The sequence below is a fragment of the Megalobrama amblycephala genome, linkage group LG2 (assembly GCF_018812025.1).
Source record: "Megalobrama amblycephala isolate DHTTF-2021 linkage group LG2, ASM1881202v1, whole genome shotgun sequence".
In the NCBI taxonomy this organism is placed as follows: domain Eukaryota; kingdom Metazoa; phylum Chordata; class Actinopteri; order Cypriniformes; family Xenocyprididae; genus Megalobrama; species Megalobrama amblycephala.
Window position 1 is genome coordinate 37,543,866 of NC_063045.1, and position 25,942 is coordinate 37,569,807.

General features: G+C 37.6%; 1 protein-coding gene across 9 annotated transcripts in view; it reads left to right on the forward strand.

Moving 5' to 3' along the window:
* Positions 1–25,942, forward strand: part of sh2d3ca (SH2 domain containing 3Ca) — a 63,915-nt gene extending 37,973 nt beyond the window's left edge. For 3 of the 9 annotated variants that reach the window (XM_048174204.1, XM_048174194.1, XM_048174246.1), the window contains 11 exons: positions 2,019–2,177; positions 11,208–11,336; positions 12,604–13,031; positions 14,611–14,685; positions 15,025–15,149; positions 16,012–16,502; positions 17,921–18,036; positions 19,089–19,260; positions 19,923–20,034; positions 20,792–20,998; positions 23,065–25,942. In XM_048174204.1, coding sequence (XP_048030161.1) covers positions 2,019–2,177; positions 11,208–11,336; positions 12,604–13,031; positions 14,611–14,685; positions 15,025–15,149; positions 16,012–16,502; positions 17,921–18,036; positions 19,089–19,260; positions 19,923–20,034; positions 20,792–20,998; positions 23,065–23,240 — 2,190 coding nt within the window. In that variant the 3' untranslated portion in view covers positions 23,241–25,942. The remainder of the gene's footprint in view (positions 1–2,018; positions 2,178–11,207; positions 11,337–12,603; positions 13,032–14,610; positions 14,686–15,024; positions 15,150–16,011; positions 16,503–17,920; positions 18,037–19,088; positions 19,261–19,922; positions 20,035–20,791; positions 20,999–23,064) is intronic. The other 6 variants (XM_048174214.1, XM_048174255.1, XM_048174236.1 and 3 more) reach the window with 3 other exon arrangements.

Here is a 25,942-nt window from a genome sequence, read left to right on the forward strand (position 1 = left end):
AAATAAAAAAATAATATACCCTGTGCATAAATATGTTCCAAACATAGGTTCGGGAGGAGCCTAATCATTCAGTCCTGTCAATCTTCATTACGAGCATTTATCCTACATCCACCTCCCCATCTCCTCTTTTTCTCTTATTCTTCCTCTACGCAATACCGCTATAGGGTGGTTGAGCTCAGAGCTCGAGGCGAGCCACGGTTTCGAGCCTCCATCAAGGACAGCAAGCCAAGTTCGTTTACCATTAAATATTAAGAATGAATGGGCAGGCAAACTTGTGAAACAGTATAAATGGATCTTCATACATGAAAATAGCCTGCAAACGTGAATCTGTGAAAAGTGCTCATGTCGCCTCTCTGCCTCTATGTAAATACACAGTATATTTACTGCTTAGATGTGTCCAAATGGTCTAGATATGGCTAGTTTTGCCTGATATAATTGACTTAGAAAGTCATGAGGGGGCCAAGTGGGGAGTCACGCATCCCGTACACCAGTAGATACACCTCCACACACACTGACAGGAAAGGAAATAATGAGCGAATCCACTCTTAGACAGGCAATCATGTGCAGGGACACTCCATTATCCAGCAAATCCCAGTAATTCCCAGCATTCTTCAGTTGAACTAGAGGCGTGTAAGCTAATTCATAATTGATGCTTAATTATCAATCTCATTTGGAACGATCACTACCTATGCATAGGAAATCATTCAAACCCTGAGGCCTGATAGTACACAGGAAACACTCAGGGTTTATAGCAAAAGACTTTAGATGTACAATGATGGTGCACTAGTATTGCTATGAATGGGATAAAGTGCAATGCACAATATGGCAATACATCCCGCCTTCTAAGTAAAAGAGCCAATCATGTCACTGCGTCACTGCAGCTGCCGTTAGAAGCTCAACAGTCTTCTTAGAAACAGTCAATATTCTGTGATGCACGCTTATGACTGCATATGTGCATTGGCTGGTCCAGCCTGAAAAAGTTTTTTGTCATTGTTTTAGCATTTTGAAACAAAATGTATGAGACACAATTTGTCTCATAAGAATATGATTTGAAATTTCCAATGAATTGTCAGAATTAATTGGTGATTTCAAGTATGAAATTTTAATCGTAAGCTTGGTGAACAGCTTTGAAGAATTTGATGTTTCCCCATTTATGACTGAAATAGCTGCCCGAGAGTGAAATGACTTGCCTGAAAGGAACTTTGGTTTATAGATATGCTTGAACTGGAATGCATGTTAGCACACCCAGAATTCCCAGCAACACACCAGAACAGCAGATCAGTGGCTTGACATGTGCAGAGACCTAATGTTGTAGACAGAACAGCTGGCTGATGGGGTGTTGTCCGCATATGTCCACCCAAAATTTCCCCCTCATTTCCCCAAGACACATCACACTGCCCTTGAGACGTCCCATCAGATGGGACCAAGCAGCATTTCCATGACAACAGCACGACCAGGTGTTTGCTCTCTGAAAGTTGAGGTCACAGTCTTGGCACATGAGACGTCTCCCCTTTCACACACCCACCCTGTACTATCTGTGTGACCCTTGGGTGAGCACAGCAAAACAAAATGCCCCCTGTGGCATGCAGCTGACTGATCGTGTTTGACAGGAGCGAGTGGGGGTGTGTGTTTTGACGTGGGACTGACTGTATCAAAATGCTAAAGAGCTCCTTCATTTTTAATGGGTCGAGAGGGTTGCCAATAACAGGAACTGCAGGGCGGCTTTGAGATGACCTAATTCCTTTTGCTGCACTCTTCAAACTTCTGCTACTAATTCTTTAAAGTGGAGTGCAAGTGTATGTGCCTCCCTATTGAGTTTATTATCAATAAAAATATGATTGTACTACCATGTTTTCTCAAAAGTTATGAAAGAGCAATTTCTGACATGTTCCACAGTAATACCATAAAAAAAGTACCATGGAGTACCATGTAAATACAATAATTCTACCGTAGTACCGCCACAGTCATTTTTTATGTCATGTTGACTTCAAGAGTTTAAGTAGACCCTCTTTTCGAAGCAGATGGCAGCCATACAGACTGCTTCAAGACTACAAACTTCACAGTCAAGAGTCATTACACCTAAATTTGACTGCAAAGCACAAGAGGGAGAAGAAGTGCAGAGAAAAGACAGAACGAGAGAGAAACAGGAGAGAAGGGGGGAGGATACAAAGATTGAGGTATGATTCCAAGCTGGAAAAGACTTCTGAGATTATATAAGAGGTTTAAAATGTCACACTGTACATTTGTAACCCTTGAGATAACATTTTTATTTGCATATTCAGAAGGTCAATAACATTGATTGGATGAATACATCTCACAACAAACTGATTCAACATTACCTGTTTTAATAACTGCTTGTTCATCTGTGAAAATGTCATCATATAAGTCTGCTCTGGTTGTTTTAAACAAATAATATGGTATCTTAATTTCAGTTTGTTCCAGGCCTCAGCCTGGGGTTTAAAAAGATTGTAACCCAATGTTAAGCAAGGTGTGAAAAGCTGAATGAAATGCTATATAAGAAAAAAAAAACATTGCTAAACACATTTACATACACATCACAACTAGTCTTAGATCAGAAAAAATGTTGTTTTATCTGGTCTGACATCACACTGAGCTTACAAATTCATTCACGGTCCAGAGTGCATCATTCCATGCATATTGAATTAATAGAACATTCCAGATTCACTGCCCATACAGCCTGAGCACTAACCCTCTGCTGCGTTTCTTCAAGGCGCTCCAGGACATTGACTCAGAAATTCAGATTTAGATTATTTTGGTTGAACTTCAAGATTTGATATACTGAATAGTTCTGCCATGCTTTATTCACCCAATGCCATTCAAAACCTATAATTGTCTTTCTTTCAGAATGTACAGCTTGTCTTGTCCATAGAGTGAAAATAGATGGTCAGTTAGACTGTCAAGCTCCAAAAAGACAAAAAGCACCATAAACATATCTAAAAAAGAGGTCCATACTACTTGTACATTGTTATTGACATCCAATCTGCCACAAAACATTTTGAAGCAGCAAGTTGAATATTAAAGAGATCTGAGATTTGATCTATAATGGATGGAACATTTTCAATTAAATTTTGGCTTCACAACGCTTGAAATATGGAATGCTTTTATGGTGCATTGTTTTAAAATTCTGTAAATCATTATACATTTTCAATTTATGGACAAAACTAGCTTGAAAATTCTCTTAGGATCTTCCTTTGTGTCCTGTGGATAAAAATAAGCTATATGAGCAACATGAGCAAATTATTGAGTAAATGACAGCATTTTCATTCTTGGGTGACCTATTTCTTTAATAAATCAATGTGATATGAACTTTAGCCTCTTGTATTATAATTAAGGTCATCTTACTGGACAAAGGAGCTGATCTGAGATCAGAAATATTTTAAGCATGTGGATATGGATGTTCATGTAAACATGGTTATCTATTTACATCTCTTAAGTATGCAGAACATCAGCTTAGTTTTGTTGGTAATAGAGTTATATGAGATCTAGTACCTCATTTGACCTGCGTATGTGCTTGTTAAACACTAGAGAGTGTGTGTGGGTGTGTTTTAAAGAGAGACAGACAGGCCAAGAGAGAAAATCTAAGAAACAGAAATCGTTTTAAGATCTAATATGTTGGGATGTAGGCCAGCAATGACAGATATAGGGATTTGGTGGAGATCTGGGTGGTGTAAGACAGCAGGGATAGATGAAGGGATAATGCAAAGATGGTTTTCTGGGAGATAAGGGTATGATAGGGGCATTAAGACGGCTTAAGGTGGGATAAAGGGACAACAACACCGCATGGGCAGCAGATGGACAACGTCTTAAAATCGGGACCCTTGGATCAACTGGAGGGATAGGTCACAGGACTATGTGTGTTTGTCTGTGTCTAAGGAGATGGACAAGGCTCAAACATAAGAGAATTTTCAAACATAAACATATCAAAGTTATAAAAAAAACAATTATAAGTCTTATTAACATTGTCCGATTACTCAGATATACTCTCAAAGTCTTGAAACCTAATAGAAACACCAGTGATTGTAATCAAATACCAAGACTTTACATTGAACATCAAATAGCGGCGCAACAAAAAATGTCTTTAAATATTAAAACACTTAAAATAATTATGACCATGAATCCTAAAGAACCAGAGATATGCACAATAATTGGCCACAGAAGGCATTATGACTGATATTAAGCATAAACTTCTTCTATGGTCAATTTGCTTTTTCAGGTCAACAACTGTCATGGTGGAGCAACTTGGTGAGCATGTTAGTAAAAGTTAGTTTGAGGAATAGTTAACCCAAAAAATAAGTTTCTGTCATCATTTTCGATCACCCTCATGTCATTCCAAACCTGTACGGAATAAGGTGCGTTCACATTTATCGCTGTTTGGTGAAATTTTGTGGCCAAAATCAAGTCATTTCAATTGCAGTCTACGCGATCGGAAATTTCATGTGAGGGTGAAGGATTTCCCCATGCATTGGGTTCAGGTGGTCATGGGAATTCAATGTGTTTACCAACAGAAAGCTGCTTGGTTTGAAAGTTACTTCTTCATACATCACTAAATTAAACAAGTTAGTTATTTTTCTGTGAGATTTCACCAAAATTGAAGAAATGTCTGTGTTGCTGTTGTTGTTGTTGTTTTTCCATACAGTGATTACCACCTCACATTTTTGGGTGAACTGTGCCTTCAAATTGTAGTCATCTCTGTAGATAGCTACCTAAATGGTAATGCCATTTGAAGGTACCTCTATCGCCCCCCTTGAGTACGGAGGTGTGTTACCGCTTCAGTTACCCAAGAATGCAGAGTACAGAGGAACCACTTGCTTGCATTCACATCTACTTTCGCGCATTTCCATAGATTGTTTTATGGACTAAATCATGTTCCACATCAGTGTGGCAGGTGATTTTAACACCAGCTGTCCTGTTATCTCTCAAAGCATTGGGTCAGTGCTCAGCTGGGCCGACTGGATTAGCTCTACCCCAGAGAGCCTACTCAATGGCAGGCGCTGACCTGTGAATCTTTATCTGCCATATCTGTGGTTTGTGTCAGCCTAATGGTTTTTTTGCGTCTATGGCTTTCCTTTCACCCAGAGGGGCAGCTGCACTCAATCATGCACAATCTGAGTGATTGCAAAGGTTCTTCTGATTGGTGGAAATAGAATTAGGTGGGTGGGGGTCTGGTTAGATGGAACGCTGTGATTGGTGGAAGAAGAGGATCGGGGTTCTGAGTGAAATTGGTGATGAATCATGGCTGGATGTTATTCATGACAAGCCATGGGGGTTTGAAGATAAACACCTCTGAATGGGTTGGTGTTTGTGCATGAATTTACCCAGAGATTTTCAGTCAGATGTGTCCCACTAGATGGAAAATGAGGCCAAATTCACAAATCAACTAAAAACTCTGTTTGCTGTTCAGTTTTACTCAAAATAACATGGCAGACAATGATCCAGAACCCATGAGGCTCTGATGTCAACCTTTTCTAAAAGTTTTACAAACATAAGAATTCATGGTGCATTGTTTCTAGAGAATGAGCTTCATAGACCTCCCATTGTAGATGCCAGATTTAATGTGACACAAAACACTGCTATGAAGTACAGAAGTACAGTTCGTCCAATATATCATACTATCTTAAGATTCTAGGTCAGAGGTATTCAATTAACATTTCAGGAGGTCCAGTCTCCACATTTCCCTTTTAGCAAACATGGCTTATATGCCTATTAAATAAAATGACCAGTGTGCATTTCCGAGTTGGCAGCAATAGTACTTTGTAAAAATGAGAAATAATCAATCCACAAGGTTAGACGTGAAAGTGTGCATTTGTTACCTTCAGTCATCATTTCTAATGGGTAAATATTTCTGTATCTACTTTATTTTTAAAAGAAATCCATTTTTAATAAAATTATGAATGCAAATACTAAACTATATTTGTATATCACTATGTTATTTCATGAGAACTTGTGGTCCAGATTGGGGTCTGAATCTGGACCATGGCCTAGTTGGTGACTTCTGATTTTCAGAACCCATGTTTTCTGGTTGAATTTCTGGAAAAGCATACAGTGGGTACGGAAAGTATTCAGACCCCCTTAAATTTTTCACTCTTTGTTATATTGCAGCCATTTGCTAAAATCATTTAAGTTCATTTTTTTCCTCATTAATGTACACACAGCACCCCATATTGACAGAAAAACACAGAATTGTTGACATTTTTGCAGATTTATTAAAAAAGAAAAACTGAAATACCACGTGGTCCTAAGTATTCATACCCTATGCTCAGTATTTAGTAGAATCACCCTTTTGATCTAATACAGCCATGAGTCTTTTTGGGAAAGATGCAACAAGTTTTTCACACCTGGATTTGGGGATCCTCTGCCATTCCTCCTTGCAGATCCTCTCCAGTTCTGTCAGGTTGGATGGTAAACGTTGCTGGACAGCCATTTTTAGGTCTGTCCAGAGATGCTCAATTGGGTTTAAGTCAGGGCTCTGGCTGGGCCATTCAAGAATAGTCACGGAGTTGTTGTGAAGCCACTCCTTTGTTATTTTAGCTGTGTGCTTAGGGTCATTGTCTTATTGGAAGGTAAACCTTCAGCCCAGTCTGAGGTCCTGAGCACTCTGGAGAAGGTTTTTGTCCAGGATATCCCTGTACTTGGCCGCATTCATCTTTCCCTCGATTGCAACCAGTCGTCCTGTCCCTGCAGCTGAAAAACACCCCCACAGCATGATGCTGCCACCACCATGCTTCACTGTTGGGACTGTATTGGACAGGTGATGAGCAGTGCCTGGTTTTCTCCACACATACCGCTTAGAATTAAGGCCAAAAAGTTCTATCTTGGTCTCATCAGACCAGAGAATCTTATTTCTCACCATCTTGGAGTCCTTCAGGTGTTTTTTAGCAAACTCCATGCGGGCTTTCATGTGTCTTGCACTGAGGAGAGGCTTCCGTCGGGCCACTCTGCCATAAAGCCCCGACTGGTGGAGGGCTGCAGTGATGGTTGACTTTCTACAACTTTCTCCCATCTCCCGACTGCATCTCTGGAGCTCAGCCACAGTGATCTTTGGGTTCTTTTTTACCTCTCTCACCAAGGCTCTTCTCCCGATAGCTCAGTTTGGCCGGACGGCCGGCTCTAGGAAGGGTTCTGGTCATCCCAAACGTCTTCCATTTAAGGATTATGGAGGCCACTGTGCTCTTAGGAACCTTAAGTGCAGCAGAAATTTTTTTGTAACCTTGGCCAGATCTGTGCCTTGCCACAATTCTGTCTCTGAGCTCTTCAGGCATTTCCTTTGACTTCATGATTCTCATTTGCTCTGACATGCACTGTGAGCTGTAAGGTCTTTATATAGACAGGTGTGTGGCTTTCCTAATCAAGTCCAATCAGTATAATCAAACATAGCTGGACGCAAATGAAGGTGTAGAACCATCTCAAGGATGATCAGAAGAAATGGACAGCACCTGAGTTAAATATATTAGTGTCACAGCAAAGGGTCTGAATACTTAGGACCATGTGATATTTCAGTTTTTCTTTTTTAATAAATCTGCAAAAATGTCAACAATTCTGTGTTTTTCTGTCAATATGGGGTGCTGTGTGTACATTAATGAGGAAAAAAAATGAACTTAAATGATTTTAGCAAATGGCTGCAATATAACAAAGAGTGAAAAATTTAAGGGGGTCTGAATACTTTCCATACCCACTGTATTTGAGTAACTGACATCCAGGTATCCCTCAGCATAACATACTGGACTGAACTCAGTGCTGGGAAGTGTAGATTTTCTATCCCAGAACGTTCACTGTCAGTTTGGTTTCTTTGCTGCTGATCATGTTCCAGGAAGTATAATTGTTTTTTCACAATGCATTGCCTTCTTGCTTTGCAGAATGCTTTAGGTGTGTGTGTGGTGCATGATATATATGAAGGCACCAGGCCGACTCACACAATAGGAGGTTTCCATGACAACCAGAGCTTCAGTGCTGGGGGGGTGTGAATAGCACAGTGTAGGTCCTATCACCCCCTTTCTATCTCTCTTTCTATATCTCCTCTATATCTTGAATTTCTTTCCATCCCTGTGCCTCTGTAGAGGTTACATTGTATGTGTGTGTGTGTGTGTGTGTGTGTGCTTGTGCATGTGGTCAGGTCATTTCCCCCAGCATGCGCTTCATTAGACTGCCAGAAGTGCTTTCTCTGTGGAAGAAAGAGGGCAGTGAGAAAGACATTTTAGCCCTCCAGGAGCAGCTCTAAGTGGGGCAAGGGGACTTGAAACAGCCCAGGTGTCTCTCTGGAGTCTTCAGATATCAGTGTTTGAAAGCAGAAAGCAGCTTGAGTTCGTTCAATCTCTCTTCAGGCTCTTTAATGAGTGAATCTCTGCAGAAATGACAATACCTGCATGCTAAAGCTTCTTCTCCTGTCTCTTTTCTTATCTCTTCTGATCTCATCTTGTCTCATCTATTCTTTTCGCTTATCACAATGCTTTTCTTTATCTTTCTCTTGCCTTGTCTCATACTGTCTACCATCACATGTCTTGCCAGGTGTCATCTCTTCTTGGCTTGTCCCATCTCTTCTTCTTTGGTCTCATCTCATCTCACCACAACTTTCTTTCATTTCTCATCTTGCCATAGTTTTTATTTCTCTCATCTTGTCTTGTCTCACCACACCTCTTTTCATCTCTCCTTATGTCATCTCGCATTGCTTTGTCTCATCTCGGCTCATCTCTCCTCTTCTTTTTATTTCTTGCCTTGCTTTGTGTCTTGCCTTTGTCTTGCTCGATGTTTTCTCATCTTGTCTCCCCTCACTTCTCCTCTCCTTTTTTTCCTGCCTCATCTCATGTTATTTCTTCTCTTTTATCCCTTTTTCTTCTGTTCTTGTTTTGTCTCATGTCACCTTTTCATATTTTGTCTTGTCTTGTTTTGCCTTGCTTTTGTTTTATCTAACCTCACTTCTTCTGATTTTGTCTTTTCTCATTTGTCTCTTCTCAGCTTGTCTCATATATTCTTTTCTTGGCTCAGTTCATCTCTCCTTTTCGAATCTTATCTTGCCTTGTCTTGTCTTGCCTTGTTTTGCCTTGCTCTTGTCTCACCTCACTTCATCTCGTCTTGTCTTTTCTCATCTCATCTATTTTCTTCTCATCTTGTCTTGTCTCATCTCTTCTTTTCTTGATTCACTTCTTCTTTTTGTATGTTGTTGTTGCAAGGTTAGTTGATAAGGGAAGAGGGAGGCGGGAATCAGCGAACAATCAACACACTTTAATGATAAAATAAACAAACACAAAACGAAAGTAAAGTGGCAGCCCCTCATGGTCAACTGCCGCAAACACATCAACATAACATAATGTAAAAGTCCAGGCCTGGTCCTCTCTTGTTCTTCACTGTCATCACTCCTCCTTTTATCCTTTCAAACTCCTCCGTGAGTAACTCACGCCACATTTGTCTGGACTTGTTTTGTCTCATCTCGCCTCACTTTGTCTAGTCTGTTCTCATCTCTTCTCTTCTCATCTTGTCCCATCTCTTCTTGTCTCGGTTCATCTCTTGTTTTTCCATCTTTTCTTGCCTTGCTTTATCTAGCACTTGTCTCTTCTCACCTCACTTCATCTAGTCTTTTCTCATCTCCTCATCTTGTCTCATCTCTTCTTTCTTGTCTCGATTTATCTCTTCTTTTCATATCTCGCCTTTTTTGTCTCGCTCTTGTCTCACCTCACCTCACTTTGTCTTTTCTCATCTCATCTATTTTCATCGCATCTTGTCTCATCTCTTCTTTTCTTGATTCATCTCTTCTTTTTGTATTTTGTCTTGCCTTGTTTTGTCTTGCTCTTATCTCACCTCACTTGTCTTTGCTCATCTAGTTCATTCTCTTTTCATACCTCATCTTGTTTTATCTCGCTCTTGTCTCTTCTCACCTCACTCCATCTTGTTAGTCTCTTCTTTTCTCATCTTGTCTCATTTCTTCTTTTCTTAGCTCATTTCTTTTTGCATCTTGTCTTACCTTGTTTTGTCTTGCTTTTATCTCACCTCACTTCATCTTCTTGTCTTTTCTCATCTTGTCTCATCTCTTCTTTTCTTGTCTCGATTCATCTCTTCTTTTTTGTCTTGCATTTTGTCTTGCCTTGCTGCTTTTCTCATCTCATGTAATTTTTTTTCTTGCCTCATCTCATCTATTCTCTCGGAAATACTCACTCCTCGAATAAACACTAATAAAGTTGTATGAAATAATTTCAGAAAATTGGGTCTACTATGAAAGGCACCTCTCATAAGTCAATATGAACCTAGCCCTGTTATCACTCTCACACTGGGTTTTTCCCCATGGATCTAAATCAAGAATATATGAGACAAAATATCGTACCTTGTGGCCATCTTCAAGCAGCAGAAGACAATTACAGACGTCTATATGAGATTACAGAGAGCTCTGGTTAGACCCAGGTGGAAGATTCGGCCCCTGGAGGCAGAGACAAAAGCAATAACTCCCTACAATTGACCTTGCCTCACTATCTTTATACACTTTACACACACACACTCACACACAACTGGTTAAACGACAGTGGGATTACTGAAATCTAGCATCTTTTCCTGTTCCCATGTGTAAAAGATGGTCAAAGAGGGAAAGGAAGCAGATGCTTAATCAGTTTAACTCAGATCGAGAGAGGAAGAGACCATTAGAGTGACCTAGGACAGCAAAATTGATCCCATATTCACAGCCTTATGGCGGACATTGAGCCCTGTTTGTGCCCTCAGCTTTGTCTCTTTTTTTTTTATTGACCTCATTACAATGCTGCCCGTGTTTGTATTAGTTTTCCTGTGTCTCAGAGGGTCGAGACCTTAGCCTTGAACTGTCACACACATAGATTACGCTTTATTTCTACTGGACACATAGCTCCACTGTCTAAACAGACACACTTGGGATGGTATTGTTCTTTGGGCGAGACAAGGAAGTCTCCTGCAGTGTGTATTTGTATGCTTTTATTTGTTTTCTAGCAGCAGGGTTAGATGTTCCATAAATTATAAAGAAGAAATATGTGCAATGAAGCTCTATATGACTCAAATTACTTTTTAATCTCTCATATGGATTGATATGTCAGTTTGATAAGTGAGGCAATAAACCTTACAATTCAAGAATGTTTTGTTTTTATTCAAAATGATCAATAGTGTGCTCTATTACATGTTTGTATGTTCATGATGTAGGTCAGTGTGACTTATGTGCTGGCTTTGTGTGTTTTTCACAGTTCTCCAAGGAGAAGTACCTGCTGGAGTCACCCCCGGAGAAACTCAGGAAGGAGCTTGAGGAGGAACTTAAACTTAGTAGCAGTGACATGAGGAGCCATGGCTGGTACCATGGACATATTCCACGAGAGGTGCGTCTATGGGTCAAGTTTTGCTATGGTACAATGTTCTCTGTCTCACACAGGTAGAGTTTTGACTAAATATAAGGTCTGGAATAAGGTCTGGTCCACTTTGCAACCTATTCTAACCTAGTACCACCCACTACCACTACCACCATCTGACTGACACATAAAGCAACCAATCATGGTTCATTTTGTTTTTATGTACCATTTGAGGTGAATTCATGTGAAATCGATTACACTTATGCTCTACTTTATTTGCTACTAAGAGCTTCAAACAAAAAGAATAACTTTCAATAATTTGATAGTACTAACCTCAAAAGGCTTGTTGCATCATCCCTATTACCTTTTTTTTTCAGACAGACAATTGAAAACTTATGTGTCCTTGAAAGTTGCATAAAGCTAGCCAATCAGATTTGAACTAGTGATTTCAGTCAGTGTTTGTGTGCAATATGCATAACATGTTCAGTGAAAGGACATTGGGCAGTCTCTGGCTATGTTTCCCAAAATCCCAATCTGTTCCCTGAGCAATGTTTTGAAAGTGCCAGTGTTTACACTTTTCGAGGAAACCGCCTACAACTGACTAACAGTTGTCTCTGGAAGACAGCATTTTAACTTAAAAAAAGATTACACACTTCAACTTTGAGAACATTGGACGTCAAAATAAAGTCCACACCATGATATAAAAACTAATGTGCCTTTTGTATATTTTTTTGTATATTGTATATTTGCATGTTTTTTGCATGTTTGTTTGGGTTTTTCTGTCAGTGTGTGTATGAGTGTGTTTGTGTCCTTTTTTGAACCATAGAGACGTCAAACTGCAGCCCACGCTGTCTCTACTATGAGAGCAGCCATCTGGGCATTAGCATAATGTATTCCTGCTCAAGCTGGAGTAAAGAGAAACTCCAGCCCTCTCTATTAAAACTATAGCTTGTCACCATGGCGATACGCCCCCATGCTGCACTTCTGACCTCACCAAATGTACTGTTGCGCCATCTGCTGGAGCAGAGGCACACATCACATAAAGCATCTGTGGCTTTTAATCAACTTTCTTTTAAAACGTACTTGTGTAAAACAAACAAGTTGTTGCTGTTGATTCAGTTGCATACAAAGTGAATTAAAAATATGTTAATGCAAATGCCAGCAGTAAACAAAATCAAGAATGCTGTTGATTACCACAGAAGGTTGTAAACTTATGGTGGTGTCAGAAGTGGCCTGACAGTTACTTAATGGTGCTCTCACATTAATAAACCCTCTTGTTTTATTTGTGTCAACACAGGCTTCAGAAACTTTGGTTCTACGTAGCGGCGACTTCCTCGTACGGGACTCCCTGTCGACCGTGGGTGACTATGTCCTCACGTGTCGCTGGCAGCAGGAAGTGATTCACTGTCGGATCAGTAAAGTCCTGGTCAAAAGCGGACAAAGCAAAATCCAGTACATGCTGGAGCATGAGAGCTTCGACTCTGTCCCCACACTGGTCAGGCACCATGCTGGCACGGGTCGACCCGTGTGCCCACGCACTGGAGCCCAACTGCTGTGTCCAGTCAACCGAACGCTGCCGCTGAGATACCTGGAAGCGACGTTTGCTTTAGCTGGTGGGAGACCAGGATCTGCACATTCACCATCAGCCCAGAGGGGGGCGCACATCAAGAGACGTAGTGTTACTATGACAGATGGACTTACAACAGAGAAAATCATTCCTCACAGGTAGACCTTTATCATCATCATCTTCACAACTAATATGTGGCTAACTCATAGTGCCTTGTTTTGGTTTGTTTTTTTGTTTTAGTGTTTTTAGTGACCACATCATAATTTTTGTTTTGTTTTGTTTTTGATCATATTCATTTACAGTTTTTAGTGCCCACCAGGGGGTTAAATTGTTTCAGAGTCCAAAAATAACATTATAATTTTTGTTTTGTTTTGTTTTGGACTATATTTATTTAGTGTTTTTAGTGATCACAAGGATTTAAATTGTTTCAGAATCCCAAAATGACATCATAATATGTTTTGATTTTTGTTTTGTATTATTTTTTTTATTATTTTTTTATTTTATTTTTTTAGTGACCACCAGGTCCCAAAATAACATAATAATTTTTTTGTTTTGTTTTGGACCATATTCATTTAGTGGTTTTAGTACCCACCAGGAGTTAAATTGTTTCAGAGTCCCAAAATAACAAAATTTTTTGTTTTGTTTTGTTTTGTTTTGTTTTGTTTTGGACCATATTCATGTAGTGTTTTTAGTGATTACGAGGATTTACAGTTTTTCAGAATCCCAAAATAACATCATAATATGTTTCGTTTTTTGTTTTGTTTTAGTGTTTTTAGTGAACACCAGTCCCAAAATAACATAATCATTTTTGTTTTGTTTAGTTTTGTTTTGAATCCCAAAATAACATCATAATATGTTTTGTTTTTTGTTTTGTGTTTTGTTTTAATGTTTTTAGTGACCACCAGGAGTTAAATTGTTTCAGAGTCCCAAAATAACATAATTTGTGTTTTGTTTTGTGTTTTGTGTTTTGTTTTAGTGTTTTAGTGACCACCAGGAGTTAAATTGTTTCAGAGTCCCAAAATAACATTGTTTTGTTTTGTTTTGTTTTGTTTTGTTTTGTTTTGTTTTGTTTTGTTTTGTTTTGTTTTGTTTTGTTTTGTTTTGTTTTGTTTTGTTTTGTTTTGTTTTGTTTTGTTTTGTTTTGGACCATAATTATTTAGTGTTTTAATGACCACCAGTTAAATTGTTTCAGAGTCATAAAATAACATAATATTTTTGTTGTTGTTCTTTTGTTTTGTTTTGGGTTTTTTTTTTTTGACTATATTAATTTACTGTTTTTAGTGACCACCAGGAGTGAAATTGTTTCAGAGTCCCAAAATATCATAATTTGTTTTGTTTTGTTTTGTTTTTGACCATAATTATTTAGTGTTTTAGTGACCACCAGGAGTTAAATTCTTTCAGAATCCCAAAGTAACATAATAAGTTTGTTTTGTTTTGTTTTGTTTTGTTTTGTTTTGTTTTGTTTTGTTTTGTTTTGTTTTGTTTTGGACCATATTCATTCAGTGTTTTTACTGATCACACAGATTTAAATTGTTTCAGAGTCCCAAAATAACATGGTTTTCCCAAAATTATCTCTAAAATTCTCCTAATCTTGAATATTTGATTACATTCTTGGAGTTCAGGTTTCTCAGATCTGAGATCAGGCATATTGCTGGGTGCACAGTGTTTTAATATGCCATATGCATGTGCCATAGATGCAGGAGTGATGTGCTCATGTAGGATGTCTTGTATTATCAGTGCCGCCCAGTCTACAGAGCCAGATGAGCCTCAGACAGTCGAGCCAGTGGTGAAACCAGCGGAGGGCAGCAGCTGGTGTGTGTGTTTGTGTGTTTTTGTGTGTGTGTGTGTGTGTTTGTGTGTGTGTATGTGTGCGTGTGTGTGTATGTATATGTGTGTGTTCACAGCTGGCACAGACCCCCCCTCCCACTCACTTCTCCTCACTCAGTTTTACAAACAAATTTGGCCACATAAGAACCCTTCACTTGCTTCTGTGCATGTCATCACAATAGCACTGAATGTGTGTAGTTTAGAAGGCTTGTAGCTGTGGTATGTTGTTTACCAAAATTAGAGGCCAAAAATGCTATATATACCTAAACCTGAATTGTTTTGACAAAAGAATGAGCAATCTAAAGGCATGTTTGTCCTTTCCAGCCCCTCTACGGTGCACCATAAGGATGCCATGAGGAACTGCGCCATGAGCATGGATCAGATCCAAGAGTACCGCTGCCCACTGTCCCCTGTGGGGGAAGCGCCTCTATCCCCTGCCTACAGCTCCAGTGAGTCCACTCACACTCTCATGCATGTATCTGAATATTTAATCACATTGATATACTGTAAAAAGTGGTAACCTTCTACCTGATTTAACCTACAAAAAATGTTTTGTTGGTATAAATGAATGTATACTATAGGTTCAGTGATGTTAAATAATATTTTTGACTTGTATAAAACCAATTAATTTAGATGCTACCATTTTTTCAGTGTATCACTGTTTAAAGTGCCCATAATATGCTCATTTATACATTTTTATTTTTAGGGTCAGCTAGAATACATTTAAATGATTTTAAAAAACAGTATTTGTCTGATACTGTACATTGCTGCAGCACCTCATTTCATCCTCTGCCTGAAACGCTCTGTTTTAGTTCCTGTGTCTTTAAAGCCCGCCTTTCTGTCTTATTGGTCAGCTGACCCCAGTATGTTGTGACTGGTCAACTGCTTAGAGCATGTGTGGGAAATGAATGCCCACTTTACAATAATCTTCATGAGCAGCTGTAAACATATATGGTAACTATGGCATCGATATTGAAAGTCCATACAAGGTTTTTTCTCCTCAACATCACAAAATCACATACACAGCTGTTCTTTGAGGACAGACCAAAGCAGCCAGTAGGCAGGCATCATGCAAATGTGTAACATGCTGATGTTGCTAAGTCAGAGAAATAATGGTAGGACTACAAACGAGGCATTTCAGGCAAGTGTTTTCTGTTTTAGAAATGAGTCCTTTAGCATGGACATTGCGCTTTGTAACTTTTCATATTGTTTACATGCACAAACACCTATATTACACACTAAAGAACAGGTAAAATAAAAAAAGCATAATAGGTGCCCTTTATTCACCCAGTAAATTTTTTGTCTCTCAAGTTTCCCGACACAGACATGGCTCAGGTGGGCGTGTCCTCGCCGTGATCCCGCCTTCTCCAGTCATGCGGCGCTCTAGCGATCCCCATCTCTCACCATCCTCCTCCAATAACAACCTTCCCTGTTCGGACACGCCCCTTAGCACTCACTCCACGCCTGCCCACGGTTACCCATCCGAGAGTTCAGAGCAAGGTGGCAGCTACTGTGAGCTGAGACCCGGACAAGCCCCCATTCCTCCCTGCAAGAGCTACGTAGAGAGGCTGAGGGTGGAGGAGGGCCAAAGCCCAGGCTCTGGAGCTCAAGATGGGGTGGAGGGCTTCATGCTCCCCCTGGTGGAGACCAGCTCCTCCTTCAAGCCTGGGAAATACCAGTCGACTCTTCTGCCAGCTGAGAACAAACCTCTGGAGATGAGTGTGTTGAAGAGGGTGAAGGAGCTGCTGGCGGAGGTGGATCCCAAAACAGCCGCCAAGCACATCACCAAGGCCGACTGCATGGTAAAACACAAATAAATACACTGCCACCAGAAGAAACTGACACTCCTCATACATTACATTAAAACATACATAAATATATATATATATATATATATATATATATATATATATATATATATATATATATATAATATTTATGTTTTAATGTAATGTATGAGGAGTGTCAGTTTCTTCTGTTTATATATATATATATATATATATATATATATATATATATATATATATATATATATATATATACAACAGTTCTTTCTGGTTCTCGAATCTGATTGGCTGAGTGTCGTGCAATATTCTAGTAATAACAGCACTCCTACCTTTTAACCATTTGTATCACTCCGCTTGAAGCGACTGTCATAAACAAATATTTCTTATTTATTTACACACTCGTGTCGTCGAACTTGTTGTATAAATGCTATATCACACTCGTAGCCATGCGATATGGCTGTATATCAGCACCCTTGATTACCTACGGCCGAATCACAGCTCTGCTGATATACAGCCATATCGCACGGCTACGAGTGTGATATTATATATATATATATATATATATATATATATATATATATATATATATATATATATATATATATATATATATATATATATATATATATATATATATATATATACATACAAAAAAAGTTTATGTTAGATTCAGTTAATCATGCTTAATGGATTTTACAGCACTAATATAAAGGTATTAATATAATAATACTTTACTTATAATAACAATGCTTTATTTTTAATTACATAAAATGACAATATATTTGAATTTAATCAGTCAGTCAAAGCTGTGCATGTCGAGAAATACTAAACAGATCACTTTTTTTCAGGTCTGGTCACATGGTCTTAGTTATGGACCAGGCTCTGGATTCAACCTAATGCGCATTTATATCTATGTTATGTCATTATTAGCACCCTTAACCACACAACTTACTATAATTTACTTATTACTACTTATTGACACCTGATTAATACAGCAAATTGTTGTTTATTATCAAATAAATCATTTTTCACATGAATTATTGCGGGACCAAGTTCCCTTTCTATATGTACACATTCATATTTCCAAACACTCCCAAAGAAGTACATTAACAGGAAATATGACAGGTAAAGCCCATGACAGACAGACAAAATGACATTTTAAATCCGACAACATTATGTGAGGCACTTCTGATAAAGTCTGGACAGCAACCCAAACCTTTCATCTGTTTGCACTCTCTGTGCTGTCTGCCATTAACATCTAAACCTTCAGGGTTAATAAACTCTTTCCACACTGCTGTGTACCACATTCATCATGTCATGTGATGAGTTCAAGGCTAATTAAATGTCTTCTGTTCTGACTGTGAATATATTAGGATGGAAATAAAGGGGTGGGGTTGAATATATTGCTCTTGTAACTGTGTGGCCATCGGCAGGTTGCTAGGATACTGGGCGTTACCAAGGAGATGCAGAGGATGATGGGAGTGAGCTCGGGGCTGGAGTTGCTGACTCTTCCGCATGGACACCAGCTGAGGCTGGATCTGCTGGAGAGGTTAGGAAACATACACATTCATAGATATAAAAATCAGGATGTGCCATAGACTTTAGGTGTTAAGTTAAAGGAATAGCTCCGAAATCGACAGTGTGCATCAATAACCACTGACATTTATTTCTATCGACCAGCAATTAATTCTATTCCAAGCAGCAGGTAAACTATCGGTTAGAGATGATTTACAGAATTGCAGATAAAGTCATTGAAAATAAATATGATAAAAAATGAAATAAAGACAATAATTACACTTTATATTAAACATTTTTCCTATTTTAGGTTGCCTGTCATTGACTAATCATAAACTTAAAATACTTTTTAGTTACTTTTTTTAACTGAATACTGATGTTATGTAGTGTTTTAATTAACATTATTCTTAGTGAGAGGGTTTTTTTCTTCTTCTAAAAACACTTGCTGTCGACTTTCTTCACAAAAGTATATCTAGGTCAGAAACATGTTCTTTGAAAGAAATTAATACTTTTATTCAGCAAAGATGCATTAAATTGATCCAAATTGACAGTAAAGACATTTCTATTTCAAATAAATGCTGTTCTTTTTAACTTTCTATTCATCTAAGAATCCTGAAAAAAATCATGGTTTCCACAAAAATATTAAGCTGTTTTCAACATTGATAATAGTAATAAATGTTTCTTGAGCATCAAATCATCATATTAGAATGATCTCTGTAGGATCATGTGACACTGAAGACTGGAGTAATGATGCTGAAAATTCAGCTTTGATCACAGGAATAAATTACATTTTACAATATATTCAAATAGAAAACAGTTATTTTTAATTTATAATAATATTTTGCGAAATTACTGTTTTTACTGCATTTTTATTAAATGGTGAGCTGAAAATAAACACACAGTGAACAGCAATATTCATATAAATCTGAAAACAAACACATGCAAAGCAATCCTTCATACTACGTTTAACAGACATACGGTATTATAACAGAAAAAAAGTTTTCTTGCTTCTTGTTCCACTGCAGCTGTACCGAATATATTTGGAGTGATCAGCTGAATCTACTTTCTTTGTCTCTTGTTCAATAGGTTTTACACCATGTCTATAATGATGGCGGTCGACTTGTTGGGTTGTACAGGCAGCACAGAGGAGAGAGCCGCCCTCCTGCATAAAACCATCCAGCTGGCTGCTGAACTCAAGAGCAACATGGGCAACATGTACGGATTCGCTGCTGTCATGAGAGCCCTGGAGCTGCCGCAGGTGAGAACGCACACCTCTCCTCAACAAACCACATGATTTTAGGTGTCAGTCTCAATCTCCATAGCACAAATGTACAGGATGACTTAAAGGGATAGTTCACCCAATAAAGAAAATTATCCCATGATTTAATCACCCTCAAGCCACATGCTAGTTAAAAGTTGCCTGCAGTACTTTTGGTGTGTTCAAGGGCAGCTATTTGGCCCAGACGGATCCGACGCAAGGCGACAACAGAGTCAGCTTTCGTCACGGAGATTTTGTGACGTGTTCAAGTTGCTCACACAAATTTGCTGTGTTGACCAACAGACAGCTGCTTGGTTTGAAAGTGACTTTTGTGTGAGCTGTTTTTCATACATCATTACAATATTGACAACAGACAATTGACATTTTTCGACCCCATTTTTGACCCCAAATTCGTTCGGCACCTTGTGTTTGTTTGCAGTGAATTACTCCAATAGCAGTTAAATTACATTCCATTTCAGCCACTTGTGGAAAAATGAAGGAACAGATAGCAGGGGAAAGAAACAAGCCTGGACAAAGAGCAAACACGCTTTAAAAAGCCAGCAAGACATCCAGGAAAGAACAGAGACAAGAATATGCAGGCTCACAGGTTCAGACAGACAGACATATACATTCTTGTTTAATGTTCTGTGATGGCTGTTTAGATCTCAAGGCTGGAGCAGACGTGGATAACACTGAGACAGAGACACACAGAAGGGGCCATCCTCTATGAGAAGAAACTCAAGCCATTCCTGAAGGCTATGAATGATGGGAAAGGTAAAGCGGATTGTCACTCATATTACAGTGACAGTAACACAATAAAGAATTGCCTTTAATGCCAAAATAATGTTAATATCCTACACCACAAAAAAAGATTTTTATTGGTGATTATTAATGATATTAGTAAACTGAGACCAGTAATAAAAAGTAAAAAAAAAGAAAAAAAGAATTGCATTGCCAATATAGTGTGTAATTCTTAATATTAATGTAATTATAATATTTATTGCTTCATTTATATTATATTATATTATATTATTGCTTATATTATTCATATTATTATTATTATTTTAAGATATTCTTTCACTCATTTATTATTTTATTTCATTTATTATATTTTTATTTTATTTATCAATATTTTATTTAACATCCTCTCCTTGGGTCATTTTGACCCGAAATTCATTTTCTAATAATTATTTAAAAAAATTTAGTGTTCATCGGAGTAGCACAAGACCTTGTCAGTTTTTTTACACTTGAAATTGGAATACACACAAAAAAAATGAACTGGGTTCAAGGATTTTTTGTGGTTGTAAAAAAAACAAAAACAATTCATTCCCTTGTGGGTCAGTTCGACCCCCATAGGAATGAATAGAAAATGGAAAATCCCTGATATAATGAATGAGTTTATATATATATATATATATATATATATATATATATATATATATATATATATATATATATATATATATATATATATATAAAAAACTTGTTTTATTATTATTATTATCAATAATAATTTGTGTGTCTCTTTCAGAGACCTGTGTCCTCTCCAACACCTCTTTCCCTCATGTGGTGCCGGTGTTGTCCCTGCTGGAGCGCGGTGTGGCGGCAGGGGAAGCGCTGGAGTCGTGGGAGAGTGTGGAGTCTGGTGTGGACGTGGTCATGAGTCACCTGGAGGCGGCGCGCACCATCGCTCACCACGGAGGACTGTACCGCACCAACACTGAGAGCAAACTACAGGGTAAACTATTAAACTGTGTTATACCTGTGCGGCTGCGCCTCAACTAGACTGCCTTCCAATAGGAAAAATCCTATATGGATCCCCTCTAAAGGCATGCATGCTTTCTACTAAACATTAAAAGTATGTATGTTCAGCCTCAGAGGTTGTCGGTTGCTTTTCAAAAGAATTAAATAAAAAACTGAGATTTAAAAAAAATAAAAAAAAAATAGCCTACTACTGTGAAATTAAGCATACATTTATCTTGTTTAACACATTTATTTTGTCATCATTTACTGTATTCAGCAATGTAAACTATTAGAATGAAGAGTGATTCTTACAAAAACTACAAAAAAGTAAATTTAGGTGTCTTTCCAAAAAAAAACCCACCAAAGTCACCAACTTGGAGACAAAAGGACACCAAATAGTTAAATGATATATGGACTCCATGTACACCAAAGACAAAAAAAAACATGAAAAAGTGTACAGTATGTGTACAGTGCAACAAAGCTTATTTAGAGTTTTTTATTGCTTGTTTACATTTTAGACATGTCAAGTTGTGATACCGAACCGCATGGGAATGCCCCAAAAAAAAAAAACCTGATCAAGCCGTCTTGACCTGACTGAATATACCTACTACAGTACACGGATCCATTCAGAATTACTAAACACAGCAACATACACATGACAGATAAAAATATTATCCTGAATGTGTATGGAAATAATGTACTGAAATGTGTCTGTGCATCAATACAATGTGCGATCAGTGTGTCAAGGACGCACATACAGGGTTTACTATAAAGACATTGGTTTGCTTTATCCAGCCAAGAAACATACGCAATATGCCCAGCACATTGCGTGAGGGCATACATACATACAGAGCTGGGTAGTAACGGATTACATGTAATCTGGATTACGTAATCAGATTCCAAAAATCAAGTACTTGTAATTAGAGTAAATTACTTTTTAAAATGCTCATAATCAGACTACAGTTACTTTTTTATGGATTACATGATTACATATTATTTACACAATAGCAGTAAGTTGTTCACAATTCATTGATTCTCCTCATTTTTAAATTTTTTTAACGTTTTTTTAACGTTTCTCATAATAAACCTGCCGCTTATATACGTTCGTGATTCTTCAAGTTTTTCCGGTGGTTAGGGGGAAATATAGATATAATATAGATGAATATATATGAAATATAGATGTTATATATATGAAATAATAATAATAATAATATAATAATTATAATAATAATATATGAAATATTTGATGTAGCAGTGATATTGCTGTGAATTTCATGTTTTTCAATATTTGTTTTTGTAATGTTGCTGTTTTCTAAATTTATTTAATTTTAAGTAAATATGTTTTTAAATCATGAGATGTGATTTTGTTTTATTCAGTGTTACTATCAGCAAACACTAACAGGTACATTAGTGTTAGTATTTTGAATGTCCATACATTGCACTTTAAAAAGAATCTGTTGAGGCTCTCGTTGGTGAATAGAATATATTTTTTGGAATATATTTTTTCTTTGTATCTGTCAAAATAGTACAAGATTATCCTACAATATATGTGACATCAAATAAGGGTTAGCACAAAAGTAATCTAAATGTAATCCAAAAGTAGTCAGATTACATTACCAAAAATGTGAGATTATATTACTGATTACAAATTTTGTCATGTAATTTGTAATCAGTAACTGATTACAATTCATAAGTAATCTACCCAGCTCTGCATATATATATATATATATATATATATATATATATATATATATATATATATATATATATATATATATATATATATGTATATATATATGTATGTATGTATGATTTTCACTTTCAATTTATTTGTATAGCACTTTTTATTATATACAATGTTCCAAAACAGTTACGTATTTAACAGTTAGGGTAATTTTTAACCATAAGAAAAACATCTTTATATAGTTTTATGGGGAAAATGGCACATACTGTGATTTGGATTGCAGTGCACTAGTCCTAATTTCAGAGAGAGTGTCTTAATAAAGATTTGATTGTTTTCATTTTGTTTATGTGGTGGTCTCTCTCTCTCTCTCCTCACAGATTTCCAGGAGAGGAAGGAGGTGCTGGAAATCTTCTGTACAGAGTTTCAGATGAGGCTTTTATGGGGCAGTCGTGGCTCTGAAGGAAGCCAGGCCGAGCGCTATGAGAAGTTTGACAAGGTCCTCACCGCTCTATCCCACAAGCTAGAACCTCCTGTACGACACAGTGAATTATAGCACCCCAACACCCACAAAATGGTATGATCCCTGACCTATCTGTCACTCCTACTCCTGGATCGGACCATTATGCTTTTTGAGGGGAAGCTTTACAGGCAGAAATGGAGAACATGACAATGAGGGACTCATGCAAAACAAGGCACAAAAGGGGACAGGCTCTATGCGAGCATGATAGCGCCCCCTAAAGAACACAGACGTGAACTACAGCAATGGAATGAAAAAATCTAAAGCCAAAATCTCTTCTTCAGTGGTGGGACTTCAGCGGTGACCAAGGGCACTTCCTTTTCAAAAAGAGAGAATGTGATGAAGTTGACTTTAACCCAAATGGGTCTGAATCCTGTTTTATGTGAATCCATGATTTTGTTCTCATCAGCTTGTATGTCAACAAAGAGCAAAGATGTCTTGCAGAGGTGACGCGTCTCCATACCGGAGATGAGACTGCATCGACGTTACATAGTCACGATTTATTGCTGGAATAGACTGAACACACACTCACTTGTCACGTGTCTGAATGTAAGTTGCCAAATCATGAATTCAAACAGATATCTGCTGGATAAAGAGTCTTATTTTTATGCTTTTTTTTTTTTTTTTTTGGCTTCACTTTTTTTCGGTACTGTCATGGCTTTATCGATCGAAATGGAGTTGACAGTTACTGTGAGGAATTGGTCTTCATTTTTAATGAGTGTCTAACAGATGCTCCCATTCGCACTCTCTCCAGGTTTGACAGCATTGCTCCTCACAACGCTTTGGTGTCTGTATGTGTTAGAGAAGAAGTGTAAGATAGAAGACATACTGTTTTCTTTCCTCTACTTCTGTCATTCTTTGGTTTTTATTTTTGTCTAAAGGGGTCATATCAAATTGTCCTTTAAATTTGGAATAATAAAGTTCATTCTGTAACTTTTATAACTTAACTCAAAAAAGAGCATTTATGAAACTAAAAAGCAAAATTGGATTCTGAATTCCGAAGTTCATTAGCATATAACCGCCCACTTTACGCACATCAACATTACATATTGGGTGTGTAATAACACTTTACTTCTAAACATCAGAAGAAATAATAAGGGTAAAACTATGAAAGGGGTAAAATCCACCACATATTGTACTGTTTTTGGTTGTGTGTAGCATCTACAGCTCTGCAGATCCTTCAGAAGGATCCCAATGTTGGAACAAGTTAATTTTCAGTGTAAATTGTTCTATGAAACTGTTACATGTGGCAGCGTAAACTATATTAGCAAACCCACAGCTCATGTGTTTCTCATTTCAAATATGAAAGACATTTGCAGCACAAAAACAGCCTGTTTAATTATCAATCAAAAAGAGAGTGAAAATACTCATGAAAAACTAAATTATGAATGGTTGGAGTTCATCAGAAATGCACTTCTGGAAAAATTAAAATAGCAAAAATCATGATATGACCCCTTTAATATCTTTCATGACAGACCATGCTAATCAATATGGCCATAGCAATGAGTTTTTAGCTTTTAGATGCATAATGTATATTCTCAATGAGACTGGATCACAATGAATGTCAGTTTGTAGTAAATTATTTAAGAGACCCATATAACCAATCCTTACAGATCAAGTCCATGTCCGGATCATCCATCCATTACAAGTTAGAAAATACATACATTCAAGTATTCAAAATAATGTTATGGCAATAATTTAAATCACAACCTGCTATATGGAGGCTCATTGTGTTGAAATGCTAATGCATATTGCTCATATTTAGGATTTGGAGTTTCACTAAAACTCCCTATTTTGACGCACCCGTTTGTCCAACAGATATGAATTATACCTCATATTGTGCTATTTATTGAGAAGAGGTGAGCTATTACTTTTCTAAGTGATCATAATATGCTTTCCACTTCAGCATATAATAAAAGAGCTAAAATCCCATAGACTTCAATGAGTGATGCGAGGGAGTGGAAGCAACCACCTAAAACACCCTAGCAACTGCATAGCAACACCATGACATCCCGCTGGCGACTTTTGTACGAGCAAATACCACCATTTTCATCAAGTTTCTGCAGGAAAAAAAAGTTTGACAGAATTCAGCTAATAATAGCAACACATTCATTAACCCTTATTAGTCCAATACTGTTTTCATATTCTTGTAGATTTAGACAAACAAAACCCAAAGTCACATACATATACCTCTGTCGGCAGTGTAAATGTTCTACCCTTATTTGTGGGTACCATAAAGAGAAAAGTTCTATGTATCTGGTTCTAACGCGATCTATTGTGTATCATATACAGGCTGCTATACTTCACACCCAGTCTATCAATGCATACTTCCAGGGAATTTTCTGAAGGTGTTTTTTCAGGTATCTTAATAAATGCACATCTTTAAGTAGATGATGCTGTCTGTCACAGATAGGATAAAAAGTGGATCGTATGCAATTTCACTTTTAGCCAGAAGAGGGCTCTGTTTAGTAAGCTAAAAACAGTAAATGGACGTAAGTTTTGAACCTTTTGAAATTTTTTTAATAAGGCCTGCTGGTCTAGGACTGTAACTTGTGTTTGGTTTCTCTACTGTAAAGGTAAACGTGTAACTATTTCGTTTTGTAAATAGTTACCCCTAAACGGTCGATGATAGACGAGATGGACGAGGTCACGTGATTGCATCCTTTTATTATGTGCTGTACATACTGGTATGTCATGTTTTGCACTCTTTTTTCAAAAAATAAAATACAGTAAGCTTG